The sequence below is a fragment of the Centruroides sculpturatus genome, unplaced genomic scaffold (genome assembly GCF_000671375.1).
Source record: "Centruroides sculpturatus isolate CEXI.00-Female unplaced genomic scaffold, Cexi_2.0 scaffold676, whole genome shotgun sequence".
NCBI classification, from domain to species: Eukaryota; Metazoa; Arthropoda; class Arachnida; order Scorpiones; family Buthidae; genus Centruroides; species Centruroides sculpturatus.
Window position 1 is genome coordinate 218,991 of NW_019384987.1, and position 22,884 is coordinate 241,874.

Sequence of the window (22,884 nt, forward strand, 5' to 3'; positions counted from 1 at the left end):
GGCTACTCAAATATTTTACGTTTTTGATACTAAATTAACTTCTGAAGTATAATTTTTTATTGTTTTTATATTTTTCAATATATTTATTTTGTTTGTACAAAATAAAAAAATAATTTTTAACGATACAATAGTCTTCGTTAGGCTTAACATCGACGAAAATTCAACACGAAGCGACACGCAACAGAGAAAAATTTCAACACGGGATAAATTAATATATTTTTCTGTACATAATTGGTTATCCGAAAAATAAGTTATCTGAACAACCCCAGTCCCCAATTGATTCAGATAAACGACGCTCTACTGTACATTTTATAAAAGCTATGCTTTTTATAAAAGCATAGTGACTGGAATAAAATACATCCATAGTGCTTTTATAAAAAGTGTAGGGATTCAATATGTTTTTTTAACAAAAAAGGAATGTATATCTTTAAATGATTGAGAACTACTAATCTATATACATCAATTTTTATTTTTTAAGACAGCTCTTTCTTTCTGGAAAGATTTTTATTCAATTTTTTTTTTCTTATTGAAAAGTTTACTACTGAACCTAACTTCAAACCTAAAGAGAAAATTTATTTGAAAACATGAAGTGGGAAATGCATGTTTATCAGTAGTTAGTTTGTTCTTATAGTACAAAATCAGCAATTGTGCATACAATTGCTAACTGAAAATATATTACTTATTATTTTAAATAGGAAAAACTGTAATGCATTATATAACTGTGTAAAAAATTCAATCAATTTTCTAAAATATAAATAAAACACACTAAAATATCTACATATAATTAAAAATTATAACAGTTTTAAGATTAAAATACAGGAGCTCCCCTACTTATTAATGTTCAACTTACAAACTTATGAACAATTTGACCTTACATATAAAATTTAAATTTTATGTGGATTCTGAAGTTGTCTTGCTGCTAGTGGGGTGTGTTGAAGTCAGTCTTTGATCAGTAATAAAATTTTTAATAAATAATTAATGCTGGCTTATTCCTGTTGTGTATTGAGATCATGTGTCATGTCTTGACTGGGGTTAGATTTAATGAAAATTTTACTTGTTGCTGGTATTTATAATATTTTTAAAAATTTATCTCTGAAAATTAAAAATCAAGCCTTTTTTTTGCTTTTTCATAATAATTAATAATATAAAAGTTTTATTTTTTAATAACATTTCATAACAGATGGTGCCACAAACAATTTTAACTATCAGCTAGTATCATAGAGCTTTTTAAACTTAAATATTTCTTAAATGGAGATTTTTATCATTACATCTTTTTAAGCTTTTTTATTACTTAAAATTTTATCTTAGTACAGTATAATTGAAAATCATTGGATTTCCTAATGGTTCTTTAACCTTCTGTTTGAATGCTGGAAAAGTCAAGTAAGAGTCCTTGCCAACTTTTTTTTTTATTGTAAATTACACTCTTTTCCATTAAGTCACAACTACATCTCTACTGGTCAAGCTTTTATAACAACTATATTGCTTTCACATTGGTAAAGACTATGTACAACGAAAAAAGAACTTACCTGTTGCATTTTTAAATTCTGCACTTCAGGAAATTGGTCTTGTGATATAGACTGTTATTGAAGAAAAACACATGCTACATTATATTTTTATTGCCTACAAACAGGACCATTTTAAGTACTTGAGATCTCTGGTTCAGTTTCTGTAGAGTCATTATGTAGACATACAATAGATATAGAGAATAAAAATATTGATGAAGCCATGGTAGAGTATGTTCATGCATGGGTATGGTACTGTTTACAGAGTATAGATATGATGTTTTTGTTTATTTATCATTGGTACATAGGAAAAGTCATGTAAGGACTACATATCTCCACCCATAGATAACAAGCAACCCCCCAAAAAAGACAAAAAAAAAAAAAATGATTAAAACAAGTAAAATAAAAACACAAATACAAAAAAGGCTAAGCATAGTATAAATTTCATTTACAAATATTTTTAAACCAAGAAAAAGTAACATGTAAAAAATAATCAAAATTAAACATACTTTTGCAAAATACGATAAAAATAAGATTACTGCAAGATCACTAATCTATAAAAAAGGCATGTAAATATGTGAAGAATATTATAAATTTCTTTGAGACATTCTTAAGTGCAGTCAACTGGACTGTATAAAACCATTAAAATATTTAAACTAAAAAAGCTGATCAAAATATTTAACTCTTAATTTAAAATTGGGAAGACTCAGTCTAGTGCTGGCAACATTTGGAGATTGAGTGTTAGGAAGGTTACAAAATCTATTTAGAAGCAGATATATTTTATTGAGTTTCTTGGAAATTTTGTTTAAAAGAGTTGGGGCCACTATGGCCCAGATCAACATACCATAGTTGGTAACAGATTGTAAGTTTTCAAAGAAAATAGAGTTAAAGTTTTCAATGAAAATGGTGTTTCTGTAAACCCGTTTTTCAAGGAAATGAGTTTACAGAAACACCAAAAGATATCCTGACATATGGTGAGAGATTTTATTATTTTGTCTATGTGGCTTTTAAATGTGAGCCTGTTATCCCAAATTATGCCAAGGTCATTAACCAAAGAAATGTATTTAATATTGCATGTGTTAATAGTGAGTGTAGGTTGAGGAATATTGCACAATAAAGAGTAGTTCATGATGATAGTTTTCTGTGGATTGATTTTTAAATTGGCTTTAGCAAGAAGAGTTGTAAGAAGATGCAGAGGTTATGGAAATGTATCAGGATCATAATTAATTAATTTGATATCATCTGCACAGGTAATTGTCATTGATTTAAGTTGACTTAATATATTGTTAATATAAACTGAAAAAAACAATTCACTCAAAATCAAGCCTTGTTGAATACTACAGGTCAAAGCAAAATTGGAAAATTCATAATCATCTAATTTAATTTTGTAGGTATGGGATAAGAAGTAATTATTTAACGAGGAGTAATAAACAGGGTCTGAATCAAAATGATCATGGAGTGCAGAAAGAAGGATGGAATCAAAGACTTGGCTAATATCAATATATACAATATAAAAGGATCACTTATTTTCGAAGTTATCAATAATTATAGATAGATTTGAGAATGTTGGTGGAGATTGAATGGTTAGAGACTAGAGTGGTAGATAGGTAGGAGTTTAGATATAATTGGGTAATAAAGTTGCAGTAAATACAAATTTCATGGATATTTAGCATGACAGGCAATAGAGTGATAGGGTGGAAGGAGTTTTTATTATTATTATTATTATTTTTTTTTTGGAATAGCTATTATAGTAGAGGGATACCACTGTTTCAGAACAAAGCTATGTTGAGTGAATAATCCAGAGAGAACTACTGCGGCCACTGGTTTTGATTTTTATAAAACAGGGTTGGAATAAAACATGTGTCTATGGCTTTGGAAACTTCAGAAAAAGAAAATAAATGGTAATATGTATAAGAATGATGAGAGAGCAGTTTATAATTGGCATGTTGTAAGATATTAGTAAATCTATTTTTAAAATTGTAAATGTCATAAATTTGATGGTCCAGAACAGTAGATGACTTGCATAGAATTTGTCCAGAGAAATTTGGAATGAAACCCCAAAAGATTCTAGGATCAGTAGTGAAGGAAGAGAGAATTTATTAAAGTATGATTGAAATGCCTTTCAATCACACTTTAATAAAATTCACAGTAATGTTGTGTTTGGATGACATGGAAAACGTAGAGATCACATGGATTTCCAGATTTTTTCCACTTATTCCATTGTTTTCTGAGATGATTCTTGAGTTTTTAAAATGATAGGAAAACCACTTATAGGACAAAACTTCAGTTTTATGGATTTGTAGGAATTCATTAAGAGTGGAAGTAAAAATTTTAAGACAGATCAGTAATAATGTTAGGGGCAGAGAAGAGGATTCTAAAAATGATCAGTAAAATGAGCAAAGGTGTTTATTAGCCTCTTTACAGTTGAAATGAGACCATAAAGATATACTGATAAACCATTTAAATTTATGAATTTTAATGTTACAAATGTAAACATTTCACCAAGATGATGCAATTCACTGACTGATGAGATCTATCTTCAGTTGAGATTTCTGTATAAACTAGAAAGTGGCATTGGAAGCTGCAGAAACATTCCCAAAAGACCACAGGCTGCTGATCCCTGATCTGAGGTAATTTTTACAGGGCAAGAATTGGATGTGGGCATAAGTGATCTATGACTTAGTTTAAGTGTTCCACAGATGATATAATTTTGAGGACCATTGATCTAAGTTTAGAAACTGAAATAAGCACTAAGCCAACTTTTCAGAAAATATGTTAATGCATCAAAATAAATTAATGCAATCAAATTTTCTATCATTATCATGACAGAAAATTTGATGCATTAATTTGGCATTTTATCAGTTTTTTTCATTAATTTGACATTAATTTTTTTATTTCTTTATTAAACATCTTTATAGAACTGAAATTTAATCAAGATTTTTTTTCTGTTAGACTGATGATAATTTAATACTGCTAAGAAAATTAATATAGCATTATTATGTACTATTTAAAAATACTTTTTATCAGAATTAAAAATTTATTTATTCATTTTTTTATTTTTGAATGTTAAGATAGTAATTTTTATTTACTTTAATGTTATTATTCTGAATTATTAATGTTATTATTTTTTTAATAAACAATTAACAATTCATTTAGTATTAATGTTGATAAAAATTGTAAAATGTTTTAACTGTCATAATTCCTATTTTCTAGCTTTGATTTTAATAAAATATTTTAAGCATTTATTTTTATAGATTTATAATTATTATTAAATAGTTCTTTCAGTTTTTGTGTTTGAAATCAGTAGTTCCTAACTTTTCAGGTTAAGACAAAAAGTTATGAGAGGTTTGAGGTAGAATCATAGGAGGATTTATTTGCAAGTTTTGATATAATTTTTATAATTATGAAAAAAATTTGTAAATAAATTTAAACAGAATGATAAAAAGAAAATATATGTAATTATTGAAACTGTATTTATAAATTTTAAACATTCTGAAGCAATTATTGGGTTGATGTGAAAGTTTTTGGAATTTTCTAGACCTTTGTAGAATATTTGAAATTGTTCTCTGGCAGATGGCATTTAGAAGTTTCCTGTGGAGTATGTTATGTAAATGAAGGGTGTTTGAGGTGCACAATCTTAAGTTAAAAGATATTCTATGTGATGAAATATATACAAAAATGACCAACTTTGTTGTGTGGAGGCATGCACTGAACTTTTTTCTAAGAAACATTTCTATTTTTGGCTTGATGCCATCATTACAGGAGTTGAAAAATAGTGCTTGTACAGGTATCTTATTTTAAAGTGCAAAAGGTCATGGTTGGACATCAGTCAAGCAGTACAGGCTGTGCCAAACTGGAAGTGCATTAGCACAAGGTTATGCTATGTACAGTACAGTATTTACTGGAGTGTTTGTGAATCAGTCTATTGGGAGATGCTTCCATGAGTATCACTATAATTTCCAAAATCTACTATGCTCAGCTGCAACATTGATTGATGCTATACATACTAAGTGGCCACAGATGAACATTGTGTGCTTTCTTTATTACAATGCAAGACCACATGTGTCAAGGCTGACCCTGCAGAAGCTGCTTGATTTTAGCTGGGAGGTTCTCTTTCACCCCTGTATAGCCCAGACATTGCACCATCCAACTTCCATCTCTTCTGTACCATGCAACATTTCTTGGATGGAAAGCAATTTGCTGATGATAAGGAGATGAAAATTGTACTTTCAGAGTTTTGAGTCTAACAGTCTGAGTTTTATTCAGCAGAAATCTGTGATCTGCCAATTAATGGAAGAAGGTGCTTTTGAGTGTAATGGCAATTATTTTTTTTTTAATAAAATACTTTTTGTTTTTGAAATAATTGTTGTACTGTAAAACTCTAGAAAATTCTGGAAACTTCTGCATAAACCCAATACATTTTAAATAAATAATGAACATATTTTATTATGTAATACAGGATGTCCCAGCTCAGTCAGGATTTTAATTTTTAATATTTTTTGAACAACTCATTTAAGCTGAAGTGCTTTTCTTTGGTTTCATCATTTGTCTAGAAAAGACATTTTGTTCTTGTAAAACATGATGTCTATGTGAATTAGTACTGAACAACCTATCTATATTCATAAAGCCATTTTCATTATATTTTGTTTGTGCAGGATGAGGCTGCATTTCACGCAGCAAACAAGGCTTTGCTTTTTTTTTTAAACACAGAATTCAAAGAGACTGTGATTTTTCTTCACTATCTTTTCTGGATAGTAATGATAAATCACAGTTTCTTTGAATTCCATGTCCTAACCACTAATGTCTCCAGACACTAATCCTTGTGATTATTATTTTTGTCTAGGGCTTCTTAAAATATTACATATTTAGACACTATATAACAAGCTTTGAAGACTTGAGAATCTGCATAATTCAAGCTTTGAAACCTTTTATATCAAAAGTATTCAATTGTGTTATCAGGAATGTGTACAGTTACACAAATTGATGTTTCACAAAAGCAGGCACATTGAACATTTCATCTAAAATAAATAAGTGTATATATTAAATTATAATAGACAAAGCTTCCGTTTATTAAAAAAAACTGATGTTTAGCTTGATTTTTTTTCAGATGATATTGAAAATTAAAATCCTGACTTTCAGCTAGGACACCTTGTGCACTTAAAGCCATAATATTTCTAATGTTTATTTCACACACACTGAAAATTTCTTATTAATGTTATAGTATTGAATAGTAACATTTAAAAATTTAATATTTATTTAAAATTATATGTTATACTGTGTTTAAGGAAAAGCATTGTATCAGTTTGTTTATAGTAAATAACACTGGTTGTCTTTTCAGTGGTGGATGTCATGGGTCACTTATAATTTACTATTACAGGGTCATAAATATAAAAGGTTGACCTATTTTAAATGAAAAAAAGTACTTTATTTTTATAAAATGAAATTGGAAAGACAATAAAAATTTATTTATTTAATTAGATTGTGATATGAAAGAACAAGTAGAAGGTTGCTTAAATATGCCACCTACATACCATACAGTTGTCTCCAGAGCCCAATTAGCACAGGTATTATGAGTTTTAAATGTTTAAATTAATTTGTAAAGTTAATCCTTGTTATTTATTTTCAATTAGCTTTAGATAATTTATGAATTAATCATTTTGAATTATGAATTTTGAATTAAAATATGTTTGAAAGCAGTTAATTTCTTAAGTTACATATTAAACTAAATTAATTGCATTAAATACACAATAATTTAAAGAAATTATTATAATTTTCAAATTGCAATAATAATTTCAAAAAATACTTTATGGTAGTGTGGTTATATTCTCTGTTTTTCATCTATCCTTAATCTTGAGAACAGATAGATGAAAATCTAGACCAGATATGGAAAGCTTAGTTAATAGAACCCTCTGGCCTCTGGTCAATATTAACTATATACAATCTTCTGGTCTGGACCAGAAATCATAGGATTTTTTAAATTAAAATATGATTAGAAATTGCAGCATTGTGCAATGTTATAATAAGTAATTGTTTAATTTTAACTTTTAACTAAATGTAAGTTTTTAAGTTTCTCAAGAAGTGAATTTCTTATTTTCAGAAGCATTAAATTAATACTCTATTATTCTTAATAGAGTATTAATACCCTATTAATACTCTATTATTCTTAATAGGGTATTAATACTCTATTATTCTTAATAGAGTATTAATACCCTATTAATACTCTATTATTCTTAATAGAGTATTAATACCCTATTAAGAATAATAGAGTATTAATACTATTAAGAGTAATTAGAGTACTAATACTCTATTATTCTTAATAGAGTCTTAATACTCTTATTAATTTTATTTCATATGTATTGACATGAAATTAAAATCTTCTTTTACATCAATAATTATCTTTTTAACATTATTAGAAAAATTGTCTTAGTAAAATTTCAAGAGTGATTTGCTGAAAATTTAGATAAATTATCATAACGTTAATTATAAGAGTATTATAATTAAAAGTATTATTTAGATATATTGCTTTAATTTTTTTACTACAGCATTTTTATGATCTTGCTAAAAATCAGAGGGTTTCTTGTGAAAGATTAGTATATGACCAACACCTTCAACAACAAGGTTGGGCTGCAGTTGTGGCAAATTTAGAAGATATTGCCAGGTAAATATTATGATTTATTTATTTCTATTTTTGACAGACAAAACAGAATAAATTTGGATTTAATCCATTATATATTCTGTTATTACTGAAATTATATATATATAATTTCAGTAATATATATATATATACAGGGTNTTTCAAAACGGGATAAATTAATATATTTTTCTGTACATAATTGGTTATCCGAAAAATAAGTTATCTGAACAACCCCAGTCCCCAATTGATTCAGATAAACGACGCTCTACTGTACATTTTATAAAAGCTATGCTTTTTATAAAAGCATAGTGACTGGAATAAAATACATCCATAGTGCTTTTATAAAAAGTGTAGGGATTCAATATGTTTTTTTAACAAAAAAGGAATGTATATCTTTAAATGATTGAGAACTACTAATCTATATACATCAATTTTTATTTTTTAAGACAGCTCTTTCTTTCTGGAAAGATTTTTATTCAATTTTTTTTTTCTTATTGAAAAGTTTACTACTGAACCTAACTTCAAACCTAAAGAGAAAATTTATTTGAAAACATGAAGTGGGAAATGCATGTTTATCAGTAGTTAGTTTGTTCTTATAGTACAAAATCAGCAATTGTGCATACAATTGCTAACTGAAAATATATTACTTATTATTTTAAATAGGAAAAACTGTAATGCATTATATAACTGTGTAAAAAATTCAATCAATTTTCTAAAATATAAATAAAACACACTAAAATATCTACATATAATTAAAAATTATAACAGTTTTAAGATTAAAATACAGGAGCTCCCCTACTTATTAATGTTCAACTTACAAACTTATGAACAATTTGACCTTACATATAAAATTTAAATTTTATGTGGATTCTGAAGTTGTCTTGCTGCTAGTGGGGTGTGTTGAAGTCAGTCTTTGATCAGTAATAAAATTTTTAATAAATAATTAATGCTGGCTTATTCCTGTTGTGTATTGAGATCATGTGTCATGTCTTGACTGGGGTTAGATTTAATGAAAATTTTACTTGTTGCTGGTATTTATAATATTTTTAAAAATTTATCTCTGAAAATTAAAAATCAAGCCTTTTTTTTGCTTTTTCATAATAATTAATAATATAAAAGTTTTATTTTTTAATAACATTTCATAACAGATGGTGCCACAAACAATTTTAACTATCAGCTAGTATCATAGAGCTTTTTAAACTTAAATATTTCTTAAATGGAGATTTTTATCATTACATCTTTTTAAGCTTTTTTATTACTTAAAATTTTATCTTAGTACAGTATAATTGAAAATCATTGGATTTCCTAATGGTTCTTTAACCTTCTGTTTGAATGCTGGAAAAGTCAAGTAAGAGTCCTTGCCAACTTTTTTTTTTATTGTAAATTACACTCTTTTCCATTAAGTCACAACTACATCTCTACTGGTCAAGCTTTTATAACAACTATATTGCTTTCACATTGGTAAAGACTATGTACAACGAAAAAAGAACTTACCTGTTGCATTTTTAAATTCTGCACTTCAGGAAATTGGTCTTGTGATATAGACTGTTATTGAAGAAAAACACATGCTACATTATATTTTTATTGCCTACAAACAGGACCATTTTAAGTACTTGAGATCTCTGGTTCAGTTTCTGTAGAGTCATTATGTAGACATACAATAGATATAGAGAATAAAAATATTGATGAAGCCATGGTAGAGTATGTTCATGCATGGGTATGGTACTGTTTACAGAGTATAGATATGATGTTTTTGTTTATTTATCATTGGTACATAGGAAAAGTCATGTAAGGACTACATATCTCCACCCATAGATAACAAGCAACCCCCCAAAAAAGACAAAAAAAAAAAAAATGATTAAAACAAGTAAAATAAAAACACAAATACAAAAAAGGCTAAGCATAGTATAAATTTCATTTACAAATATTTTTAAACCAAGAAAAAGTAACATGTAAAAAATAATCAAAATTAAACATACTTTTGCAAAATACGATAAAAATAAGATTACTGCAAGATCACTAATCTATAAAAAAGGCATGTAAATATGTGAAGAATATTATAAATTTCTTTGAGACATTCTTAAGTGCAGTCAACTGGACTGTATAAAACCATTAAAATATTTAAACTAAAAAAGCTGATCAAAATATTTAACTCTTAATTTAAAATTGGGAAGACTCAGTCTAGTGCTGGCAACATTTGGAGATTGAGTGTTAGGAAGGTTACAAAATCTATTTAGAAGCAGATATATTTTATTGAGTTTCTTGGAAATTTTGTTTAAAAGAGTTGGGGCCACTATGGCCCAGATCAACATACCATAGTTGGTAACAGATTGTAAGTTTTCAAAGAAAATAGAGTTAAAGTTTTCAATGAAAATGGTGTTTCTGTAAACCCGTTTTTCAAGGAAATGAGTTTACAGAAACACCAAAAGATATCCTGACATATGGTGAGAGATTTTATTATTTTGTCTATGTGGCTTTTAAATGTGAGCCTGTTATCCCAAATTATGCCAAGGTCATTAACCAAAGAAATGTATTTAATATTGCATGTGTTAATAGTGAGTGTAGGTTGAGGAATATTGCACAATAAAGAGTAGTTCATGATGATAGTTTTCTGTGGATTGATTTTTAAATTGGCTTTAGCAAGAAGAGTTGTAAGAAGATGCAGAGGTTATGGAAATGTATCAGGATCATAATTAATTAATTTGATATCATCTGCACAGGTAATTGTCATTGATTTAAGTTGACTTAATATATTGTTAATATAAACTGAAAAAAACAATTCACTCAAAATCAAGCCTTGTTGAATACTACAGGTCAAAGCAAAATTGGAAAATTCATAATCATCTAATTTAATTTTGTAGGTATGGGATAAGAAGTAATTATTTAACGAGGAGTAATAAACAGGGTCTGAATCAAAATGATCATGGAGTGCAGAAAGAAGGATGGAATCAAAGACTTGGCTAATATCAATATATACAATATAAAAGGATCACTTATTTTCGAAGTTATCAATAATTATAGATAGATTTGAGAATGTTGGTGGAGATTGAATGGTTAGAGACTAGAGTGGTAGATAGGTAGGAGTTTAGATATAATTGGGTAATAAAGTTGCAGTAAATACAAATTTCATGGATATTTAGCATGACAGGCAATAGAGTGATAGGGTGGAAGGAGTTTTTATTATTATTATTATTATTTTTTTTTTGGAATAGCTATTATAGTAGAGGGATACCACTGTTTCAGAACAAAGCTATGTTGAGTGAATAATCCAGAGAGAACTACTGCGGCCACTGGTTTTGATTTTTATAAAACAGGGTTGGAATAAAACATGTGTCTATGGCTTTGGAAACTTCAGAAAAAGAAAATAAATGGTAATATGTATAAGAATGATGAGAGAGCAGTTTATAATTGGCATGTTGTAAGATATTAGTAAATCTATTTTTAAAATTGTAAATGTCATAAATTTGATGGTCCAGAACAGTAGATGACTTGCATAGAATTTGTCCAGAGAAATTTGGAATGAAACCCCAAAAGATTCTAGGATCAGTAGTGAAGGAAGAGAGAATTTATTAAAGTATGATTGAAATGCCTTTCAATCACACTTTAATAAAATTCACAGTAATGTTGTGTTTGGATGACATGGAAAACGTAGAGATCACATGGATTTCCAGATTTTTTCCACTTATTCCATTGTTTTCTGAGATGATTCTTGAGTTTTTAAAATGATAGGAAAACCACTTATAGGACAAAACTTCAGTTTTATGGATTTGTAGGAATTCATTAAGAGTGGAAGTAAAAATTTTAAGACAGATCAGTAATAATGTTAGGGGCAGAGAAGAGGATTCTAAAAATGATCAGTAAAATGAGCAAAGGTGTTTATTAGCCTCTTTACAGTTGAAATGAGACCATAAAGATATACTGATAAACCATTTAAATTTATGAATTTTAATGTTACAAATGTAAACATTTCACCAAGATGATGCAATTCACTGACTGATGAGATCTATCTTCAGTTGAGATTTCTGTATAAACTAGAAAGTGGCATTGGAAGCTGCAGAAACATTCCCAAAAGACCACAGGCTGCTGATCCCTGATCTGAGGTAATTTTTACAGGGCAAGAATTGGATGTGGGCATAAGTGATCTATGACTTAGTTTAAGTGTTCCACAGATGATATAATTTTGAGGACCATTGATCTAAGTTTAGAAACTGAAATAAGCACTAAGCCAACTTTTCAGAAAATATGTTAATGCATCAAAATAAATTAATGCAATCAAATTTTCTATCATTATCATGACAGAAAATTTGATGCATTAATTTGGCATTTTATCAGTTTTTTTCATTAATTTGACATTAATTTTTTTATTTCTTTATTAAACATCTTTATAGAACTGAAATTTAATCAAGATTTTTTTTCTGTTAGACTGATGATAATTTAATACTGCTAAGAAAATTAATATAGCATTATTATGTACTATTTAAAAATACTTTTTATCAGAATTAAAAATTTATTTATTCATTTTTTTATTTTTGAATGTTAAGATAGTAATTTTTATTTACTTTAATGTTATTATTCTGAATTATTAATGTTATTATTTTTTTAATAAACAATTAACAATTCATTTAGTATTAATGTTGATAAAAATTGTAAAATGTTTTAACTGTCATAATTCCTATTTTCTAGCTTTGATTTTAATAAAATATTTTAAGCATTTATTTTTATAGATTTATAATTATTATTAAATAGTTCTTTCAGTTTTTGTGTTTGAAATCAGTAGTTCCTAACTTTTCAGGTTAAGACAAAAAGTTATGAGAGGTTTGAGGTAGAATCATAGGAGGATTTATTTGCAAGTTTTGATATAATTTTTATAATTATGAAAAAAATTTGTAAATAAATTTAAACAGAATGATAAAAAGAAAATATATGTAATTATTGAAACTGTATTTATAAATTTTAAACATTCTGAAGCAATTATTGGGTTGATGTGAAAGTTTTTGGAATTTTCTAGACCTTTGTAGAATATTTGAAATTGTTCTCTGGCAGATGGCATTTAGAAGTTTCCTGTGGAGTATGTTATGTAAATGAAGGGTGTTTGAGGTGCACAATCTTAAGTTAAAAGATATTCTATGTGATGAAATATATACAAAAATGACCAACTTTGTTGTGTGGAGGCATGCACTGAACTTTTTTCTAAGAAACATTTCTATTTTTGGCTTGATGCCATCATTACAGGAGTTGAAAAATAGTGCTTGTACAGGTATCTTATTTTAAAGTGCAAAAGGTCATGGTTGGACATCAGTCAAGCAGTACAGGCTGTGCCAAACTGGAAGTGCATTAGCACAAGGTTATGCTATGTACAGTACAGTATTTACTGGAGTGTTTGTGAATCAGTCTATTGGGAGATGCTTCCATGAGTATCACTATAATTTCCAAAATCTACTATGCTCAGCTGCAACATTGATTGATGCTATACATACTAAGTGGCCACAGATGAACATTGTGTGCTTTCTTTATTACAATGCAAGACCACATGTGTCAAGGCTGACCCTGCAGAAGCTGCTTGATTTTAGCTGGGAGGTTCTCTTTCACCCCTGTATAGCCCAGACATTGCACCATCCAACTTCGATCTCTTCTGTACCATGCAACATTTCTTGGATGGAAAGCAATTTGCTGATGATAAGGAGATGAAAATTGTACTTTCAGAGTTTTGAGTCTAACAGTCTGAGTTTTATTCAGCAGAAATCTGTGATCTGCCAATTAATGGAAGAAGGTGCTTTTGAGTGTAATGGCAATTATTTTTTTTTTAATAAAATACTTTTTGTTTTTGAAATAATTGTTGTACTGTAAAACTCTAGAAAATTCTGGAAACTTCTGCATAAACCCAATACATTTTAAATAAATAATGAACATATTTTATTATGTAATACAGGATGTCCCAGCTCAGTCAGGATTTTAATTTTTAATATTTTTTGAACAACTCATTTAAGCTGAAGTGCTTTTCTTTGGTTTCATCATTTGTCTAGAAAAGACATTTTGTTCTTGTAAAACATGATGTCTATGTGAATTAGTACTGAACAACCTATCTATATTCATAAAGCCATTTTCATTATATTTTGTTTGTGCAGGATGAGGCTGCATTTCACGCAGCAAACAAGGCTTTGCTTTTTTTTTTAAACACAGAATTCAAAGAGATTGTGATTTTTCTTCACTATCTTTTCTGGATAGTAATGATAAATCACAGTTTCTTTGAATTCCATGTCCTAACCACTAATGTCTCCAGACACTAATCCTTGTGATTATTATTTTTGTCTAGGGCTTCTTAAAATATTACATATTTAGACACTATATAACAAGCTTTGAAGACTTGAGAATCTGCATAATTCAAGCTTTGAAACCTTTTATATCAAAAGTATTCAATTGTGTTATCAGGAATGTGTACAGTTACACAAATTGATGTTTCACAAAAGCAGGCACATTGAACATTTCATCTAAAATAAATAAGTGTATATATTAAATTATAATAGACAAAGCTTCCGTTTATTAAAAAAAACTGATGTTTAGCTTGATTTTTTTTCAGATGATATTGAAAATTAAAATCCTGACTTTCAGCTAGGACACCTTGTGCACTTAAAGCCATAATATTTCTAATGTTTATTTCACACACACTGAAAATTTCTTATTAATGTTATAGTATTGAATAGTAACATTTAAAAATTTAATATTTATTTAAAATTATATGTTATACTGTGTTTAAGGAAAAGCATTGTATCAGTTTGTTTATAGTAAATAACACTGGTTGTCTTTTCAGTGGTGGATGTCATGGGTCACTTATAATTTACTATTACAGGGTCATAAATATAAAAGGTTGACCTATTTTAAATGAAAAAAAGTACTTTATTTTTATAAAATGAAATTGGAAAGACAATAAAAATTTATTTATTTAATTAGATTGTGATATGAAAGAACAAGTAGAAGGTTGCTTAAATATGCCACCTACATACCATACAGTTGTCTCCAGAGCCCAATTAGCACAGGTATTATGAGTTTTAAATGTTTAAATTAATTTGTAAAGTTAATCCTTGTTATTTATTTTCAATTAGCTTTAGATAATTTATGAATTAATCATTTTGAATTATGAATTTTGAATTAAAATATGTTTGAAAGCAGTTAATTTCTTAAGTTACATATTAAACTAAATTAATTGCATTAAATACACAATAATTTAAAGAAATTATTATAATTTTCAAATTCCAATAATAATTTCAAAAAATACTTTATGGTAGTGTGGTTATATTCTCTGTTTTTCATCTATCCTTAATCTTGAGAACAGATAGATGAAAATCTAGACCAGATATGGAAAGCTTAGTTAATAGAACCCTCTGGCCTCTGGTCAATATTAACTATATACAATCTTCTGGTCTGGACCAGAAATCATAGGATTTTTTAAATTAAAATATGATTAGAAATTGCAGCATTGTGCAATGTTATAATAAGTAATTGTTTAATTTTAACTTTTAACTAAATGTAAGTTTTTAAGTTTCTCAAGAAGTGAATTTCTTATTTTCAGAAGCATTAAATTAATACTCTATTATTCTTAATAGAGTATTAATACCCTATTAAGAATAATAGAGTATTAATACTATTAAGAGTAATTAGAGTACTAATACTCTATTATTCTTAATAGAGTCTTAATACTCTATTAATTTTATTTCATATGTATTGACATGAAATTAAAATCTTCTTTTACATCAATAATTATCTTTTTAACATTATTAGAAAAATTGTCTTAGTAAAATTTCAAGAGTGATTTGCTGAAAATTTAGATAAATTATCATAACGTTAATTATAAGAGTATTATAATTAAAAGTATTATTTAGATATATTGCTTTAATTTTTTTACTACAGCATTTTTATGATCTTGCTAAAAATCAGAGGGTTTCTTGTGAAAGATTAGTATATGACCAACACCTTCAACAACAAGGTTGGGCTGCAGTTGTGGCAAATTTAGAAGATATTGCCAGGTAAATATTATGATTTATTTATTTCTATTTTTGACAGACAAAACAGAATAAATTTGGATTTAATCCATTATATATTCTGTTATTACTGAAATTATATATATATAATTTCAGTAATATATATATATATACAGGGTGACCCAACAAAAACGAAACGGCGGAGTTATCGTGTTCGTCCAAGCAAATTGCTTGGACAGGTCGATTTTAATCTCAAGGGGGACATTTTTTGCAATGAAGTTTTTGCGATTCTGAATACAACAGACAACAAAATTTTTAAAAACTTATTCATTTTTTATTAACTAAACAAACATTTACTTCGGCAAAAAGTAACACAAACTATTAAAAAACATAAAAAACCTTTTAAGCTAGACTGCACATGCAAGGAAAAATAAGTTGATCATAAAATTAAGGTTGATAATGTGTTATCTGTTTCCAAATGTCATACCTGTATTTTGTAGTGTTCACATTAAGCTTGACCACATAGTGATTCAATTCGAATTTAAGATTATTATTTGTTTATTGTGAATTTTTGTACACATAATCGTTATGGTTTACACAATTGCTGAAAGGTAACTCTTCATTTCAGAAATGGCGAGAATGCTCATCTTACTGCAAATTTATTTAATCAACGTTATCCAAACAAACATTGTAATGCAAAATACATTCTAGAGTTGGTTCAAAAGTTTAAGTTAACGGGTTCTGTGGCTAACAAAAAACGCACTCCCGGACGTGAACTTCCAGTAAGAAACGAAGCGACAGAGATTGAGATTTTGGGGCAAGTTGCTGCAGACCCAACTTTAAGTATAAGGAAGCTGGAGGCTGTGACTAGCATAAGCAGAACATCTATTTGCCGGATCCTCAAAACTCACAAGTTTCATCCGTACAAAATTAATTTAGTTCACCAATTAAATAAAAATGATTTTGATCGGCGACAACGGTTTTGTGAAATTATGACAGAAAGATTAAGAGTTGACGTGGATTATCTTTTTAACATTTGTTTTTCCGACGAGTGCACGTTTTTTTTAAACTCAACGGTTAATCGTCACAATTGTCGATATTAGTCAGATAATAACCCAAGCATATTTTGTGAAGTTCATAGCCAAACTCCACAAAAACTAAATGTGTGGGCCGGAATCTTTGGAGATCGAGTACTTGGCCCCATTTTCCTAGGTGGTAATCTAATGGGAGAAAGTTATTTAGATTTACTTGAAAATGTTGTACATCCATTACTTGTTGATATCGTCGAACATGACGACCGATACTTAGAAGACCACCTTACTTTCCAACAAGATGGAGCCCCCCCGCATTATGCAAGGCCAGTTACAGAATTTTTGAACACGGTTTTTCCTGGGCATTGGATCGGACGTAGAGGTCCTTTAGAATGACCAGCTAGATCCCCAGATCTTAGTCCTCTTGATTTTTTTCTTTGCGGACATTTAAAAAGTAAGATCTATGCAACCGAACCAGGATCTCTTGAAGAATTACGACAAAGAATTGTAGACGAGTGTTCTAAAATAACACCCGAAACTTTCCGAAGTGTAAGGAACCGTTTTGAGCAAAATTTGTATTATTGTATGGAGACTAGTGGTGCTCAATTCGAACATTTATTGAATACTTGATAACTTTTTCTTATGTTTGTTACTTTATTTGAAATAAATGTTTGTTTAGTTAATAAAAAAATGGATGAGTTTTTAAAATTTTTTGTTGTCTGTTGTATTCAGAATCGCAAAAACTTCATTGCAGAAAATGTCCCCCTTGAGATTAAAATCGACCTGTCCGAGCGATTTGCTTGGACAAACACGATAACTTCGCCGCTTCGTTTTCGTTGGGTCACCCTGTATTTATATATGTAATACTTCTTGATATATTTATCAAGAAAATATACTAATTTTAGGACATTTACATAAAATGTGTATGAATTTGCTATGTTGAACTTGATTTTGATTAATTGCAGTAGTGTGTTGATAATCCAAAACAATCAGGAAGGATGACACTTTTTTTTTTATAACTGATCACACCTAGTAGGAAAAGAATAGAAAGTTCTTAAATAAGATAGAAATATTAATTTTAATTCTAGTACAATAGTAAAACCAAGGTTAAGCCATAAAAATTTAAACTATACAAATAGTAAGAAATAATGATTTGTTTAATTTATTAAAAATGAGCAATAGTCTCATTGCAATCGGATGAAACTTTGAATTTAAAATTTAAAAAATTTCATAATAGTAAAATTAGCATTAAATGAAATACAGTACCCATGTAAAAATTACAATTTTTTGAAAGAAGTCACTTATTTTACTTTGTTTTACATAGTTGTAAAATAAATCAAATGTCTGTGAAGACTTTTCCTGAAACTGTAATGAAATAAATAAATAAAATGAAATGAAGTTTTTTCTTTTTAACTCTGCTACATTTCTTGCTTTCTTGATTTTCTTGACAGTTGAAAAATCTTTTAGATTTGCTTTTCTATGTCAGTGATGTTTTTTACATATGAAATGCTTTGCTGTGCATAGCTGTGAATAGGCATGTCAAAGCATTTAATACATTAGAAACCCATAACTTATTAATTGTGCTTTTCTACTTGTACTGTAATAAAACCTAACATTAGTGTTAGTAGTGAGGTGTATCAATAGTGGGCCTATGGAAGATCACTGATGGATGTTATTACGTAAAAACTTCATCATTTCTGGAATTAGTATTTTCTGAAGTCCATTTTAAGTAATTAATTTGTTAGATAATTGATTTTCTGATAATTGACAGTGTGATAATCCAGATGACCTCTAACTTATTTTTACATAAAATCAATCCCTATCATCATATTTAATTTTTACTTAAAAGTTATCTTAAATTTTATCATTTTTAAATATTTTTAATATAACCTAAAAAGGTTATAAACTTCAACATCCTACAAAAAATGCTCTATAATGCAACATTTAGCAAGAACTGAGGATGTTTTGCTTCCTTCCTCCACATATTCTATCTTAGAATTTTGCACACCACCTGGTCAAATGACACAACATTTCTGGGAATAATGATTAGGCAGAAAAGGTAGATAAAAAGGTGGATTTGGATAGACTTGGGGCAGTTCTTCCCAGAGACCTTGCCATAGGAGGGCAGTTCCTGCCAGATAGAACAGGCCATACGACCCCTCCTTCTAGCGTCTAGCATCGGGCACCGACCTACAAATAATCAGCTCATCCAGCATGACCCACAAGGTAATACGATTTATTGTGAACTTTCTCTCTCAGTAGAACAGATAGATCCTAGACTAGCGATAGGCTATAAGTCATGTATTTTCCATATTACTCATCTGCATTTTTATTATTTACTAGTGTTATTGTTAATTCTGATTAAATTGACGTTTTCTATATAAAAAGGACCTTCCTAGTATCTTTATTTATTCGTTATGCACAACCCCACATAGAATCTTACCACTCGGGTTCTGTTAAATTAAGCCATCCAGTGACAAAGTGAGCAGGTCTAACAGATCTGACGATTAGAGGGCCTTGACCCTCGTCCGTATTCTCACAACAGTCTACTGTAATTCCATACACATAATAAATTGCAAATCAGTTGGATTTTGACTTACCTGACATATGATAAATATATATTTTTTTCTTTTGGTTCTCATTTATAGAATTGAATTTATTTTGATTATGAATTGCACTTTCTGTTGAGTCATTGAATATGAATTATGTATGGTCCAACAACATTGGCTGAATAAATATGCTATAAATTTTTCAATAGAATGGAACCTAACCAGTTCCTGTGAAGTAGAACAAAATGTTATTTAACCTATTCAATGTTGAAATTTTTCTCCATTGCATGTGGCGTCGTATTGAATTTTTGCCGATGTTAAGCCTAACAAAAATTTCACGTTTTTGAAAAAATAATCATGGCTATTATATTGCCTGAAATTATTTTTTTATTTTACACAAACAAAATAAATATATTAATAAATGTAAAAACAAAAAATCATATTTCGGAAGTTAGTTTTAATATAAAAATTATAATAACTAGTGACATCTAGTTTTAAAAACGTTCTGATGTCGAAACAAGATATCTCGGGTCAACTAGTGAAGGTCAGCAGGTTGTGACCCGAGATATGTCGAAAATAACACTGGACAGGTTAATGTAATCTATCTTTTTGATATCTCTTTTTAATCTATCTTTATATGTTGCTTATATGCTATTACAAATTTGTGCACTCTTTTGTTTTGTTATCCATGTGTAATGCAACACTGTTCATGACTTTTACATGCACAGCATGACACAAGGACAAATGGCACATGCTTAATGTTGCTTTCATTGATTATCTGTGATCACAGAAGTAAAGGCATTAAAATATTGCATGAGTATGGACTCTTAAAAAAAGGGGTTTCCTTTTGGGGATTTAATGAAAAAAGAGCTTGAATTTTTTGTGGACATGTTTTGAAAAAAATAATTGAGGTAGTAAGATTTAAAAAAAAAATACCAATATGGATAATAAAACAGACTTTAATAAGTATGTTTTGTTATCCTATCTACCGTATTTTGACGAGTAAAAGTCACACTTTTTTTACTACTTTTCGGGGCTCAAAATCATGGTGCGTCTTATACTCGACAGGTAACCATTTTTACAGTGAAATTACCTACAATAGTGATGCACTGTAGGGACCAACCTGTGCAGTGGTCCGTTAAGCGGATGGTCCCTCAACCGAATGGCTAGAGTACCTAGATTATCAGAGTAGTGACACACAAGTCATCGCCGCCATGTTCTGTCGACTGTCATCACGTGACCTCTGAGTTTACATTAAGAAATGACGATTATTTCAGTTTAATAAAGGTATCGATTCACCCATCTGCCATATTCTTGAATAAAAAAACGAATAAAATGCATCTTTAGACAATCTTATTAAAACAGTTTTTTTATAAATTTTTTGTCTCAAAATAGGGGTGTGTCTTATACTTGACAGCGACTTATATTCGTCAAAATACGGTATTCAAACACTAGAATTAATGGAAAAATGAACAAAATGGGTAACTGTAGAAGTTAATTTATCTGATTTTGTTTTATCATATATAAGCTTGATCTAACAGAAAAATTAACATGGTTAACTTATTAACATGTAACTGTTTTTTTATCCCATCTATTTACACATTAGACTGACCCCAATCAACTAATTTGTGAGGTCCAAATATGAAACTGGCAGGCATACTGCTGGTCTGGATCATGTATTCACTGTTAAACTGTTAAACTGATGGTAGGAAAAGAGAGAGAGAGAGGAAACATCAGTTATGTTGTTGGCTCTACACAGGTATACATAATATATGCTGTGCTTGTTGAAAGTAAGCATAAAGTTGTTTTGGAAAACTTATCATACAGGAACAATAAAGTGATTGATCAAACAGTCTTTATTAACTAAAAAAAATGCATTTCAGGCTATTTGACCCTCATCAGTCCTTATTTTATACACATCTGATAAAATGAAACAATTGTGACCGAAGGGTCGGCACCTCTTTGGTGCCCTGTCAGGATGACACCACTGCGTCTCGGCGGACACGGAAGCCGCGTTATTTTGGTCACGCGAGCGGTCGCGTAACGGAGCGATCAGAGTCGAGATAGGAGGAGAGACAGCGCACCGGAAGGGATTTACTCAGACGCTTTTTTAACGTAACAACTGTTTAATGGTTAACGATAGGATATACATTAGNTTTTCAAATTCCAATAATAATTTCAAAAAATACTTTATGGTAGTGTGGTTATATTCTCTGTTTTTCATCTATCCTTAATCTTGAGAACAGATAGAAACAGAATGATAAAAAGAAAATATATGTAATTATTGAAACTGTATTTATAAATTTTAAACATTCTGAAGCAATTATTGGGTTGATGTGAAAGTTTTTGGAATTTTCTAGACCTTTGTAGAATATTTGAAATTGTTCTCTGGCAGATGGCATTTAGAAGTTTCCTGTGGAGTATGTTATGTAAATGAAGGGTGTTTGAGGTGCACAATCTTAAGTTAAAAGATATTCTATGTGATGAAATATATACAAAAATGACCAACTTTGTTGTGTGGAGGCATGCACTGAACTTTTTTCTAAGAAACATTTCTATTTTTGGCTTGATGCCATCATTACAGGAGTTGAAAAATAGTGCTTGTACAGGTATCTTATTTTAAAGTGCAAAAGGTCATGGTTGGACATCAGTCAAGCAGTACAGGCTGTGCCAAACTGGAAGTGCATTAGCACAAGGTTATGCTATGTACAGTACAGTATTTACTGGAGTGTTTGTGAATCAGTCTATTGGGAGATGCTTCCATGAGTATCACTATAATTTCCAAAATCTACTATGCTCAGCTGCAACATTGATTGATGCTATACATACTAAGTGGCCACAGATGAACATTGTGTGCTTTCTTTATTACAATGCAAGACCACATGTGTCAAGGCTGACCCTGCAGAAGCTGCTTGATTTTAGCTGGGAGGTTCTCTTTCACCCCTGTATAGCCCAGACATTGCACCATCCAACTTCCATCTCTTCTGTACCATGCAACATTTCTTGGATGGAAAGCAATTTGCTGATGATAAGGAGATGAAAATTGTACTTTCAGAGTTTTGAGTCTAACAGTCTGAGTTTTATTCAGCAGAAATCTGTGATCTGCCAATTAATGGAAGAAGGTGCTTTTGAGTGTAATGGCAATTATTTTTTTTTTAATAAAATACTTTTTGTTTTTGAAATAATTGTTGT

At 29.2% G+C, this 22,884-nt stretch overlaps 2 protein-coding genes across 2 annotated transcripts in view; both read left to right on the plus strand.

The window, feature by feature from the left end:
- Nucleotides 1-22,884, plus strand: part of LOC111632935 (RB1-inducible coiled-coil protein 1-like) — a 210,015-nt gene that overhangs the window by 18,580 nt on the left and 168,551 nt on the right. Inside the window, exons 4-5 of the mRNA XM_023377452.1 lie at nucleotides 6,981-7,066; nucleotides 8,045-8,160. Of these exons, the coding sequence (XP_023233220.1) occupies nucleotides 6,981-7,066; nucleotides 8,045-8,160 (202 nt within the window). The remainder of the gene's footprint in view (nucleotides 1-6,980; nucleotides 7,067-8,044; nucleotides 8,161-22,884) is intronic.
- On the plus strand, nucleotides 14,819-17,839 carry LOC111632943. Its single transcript, XM_023377463.1, has 3 exons — nucleotides 14,819-15,170; nucleotides 16,042-16,157; nucleotides 16,741-17,839. Exons 1-3 carry the CDS (start codon nucleotides 15,093-15,095, stop codon nucleotides 17,213-17,215), a joined length of 669 nt encoding a protein of 222 aa, XP_023233231.1. The 5' UTR covers nucleotides 14,819-15,092; the 3' UTR covers nucleotides 17,216-17,839.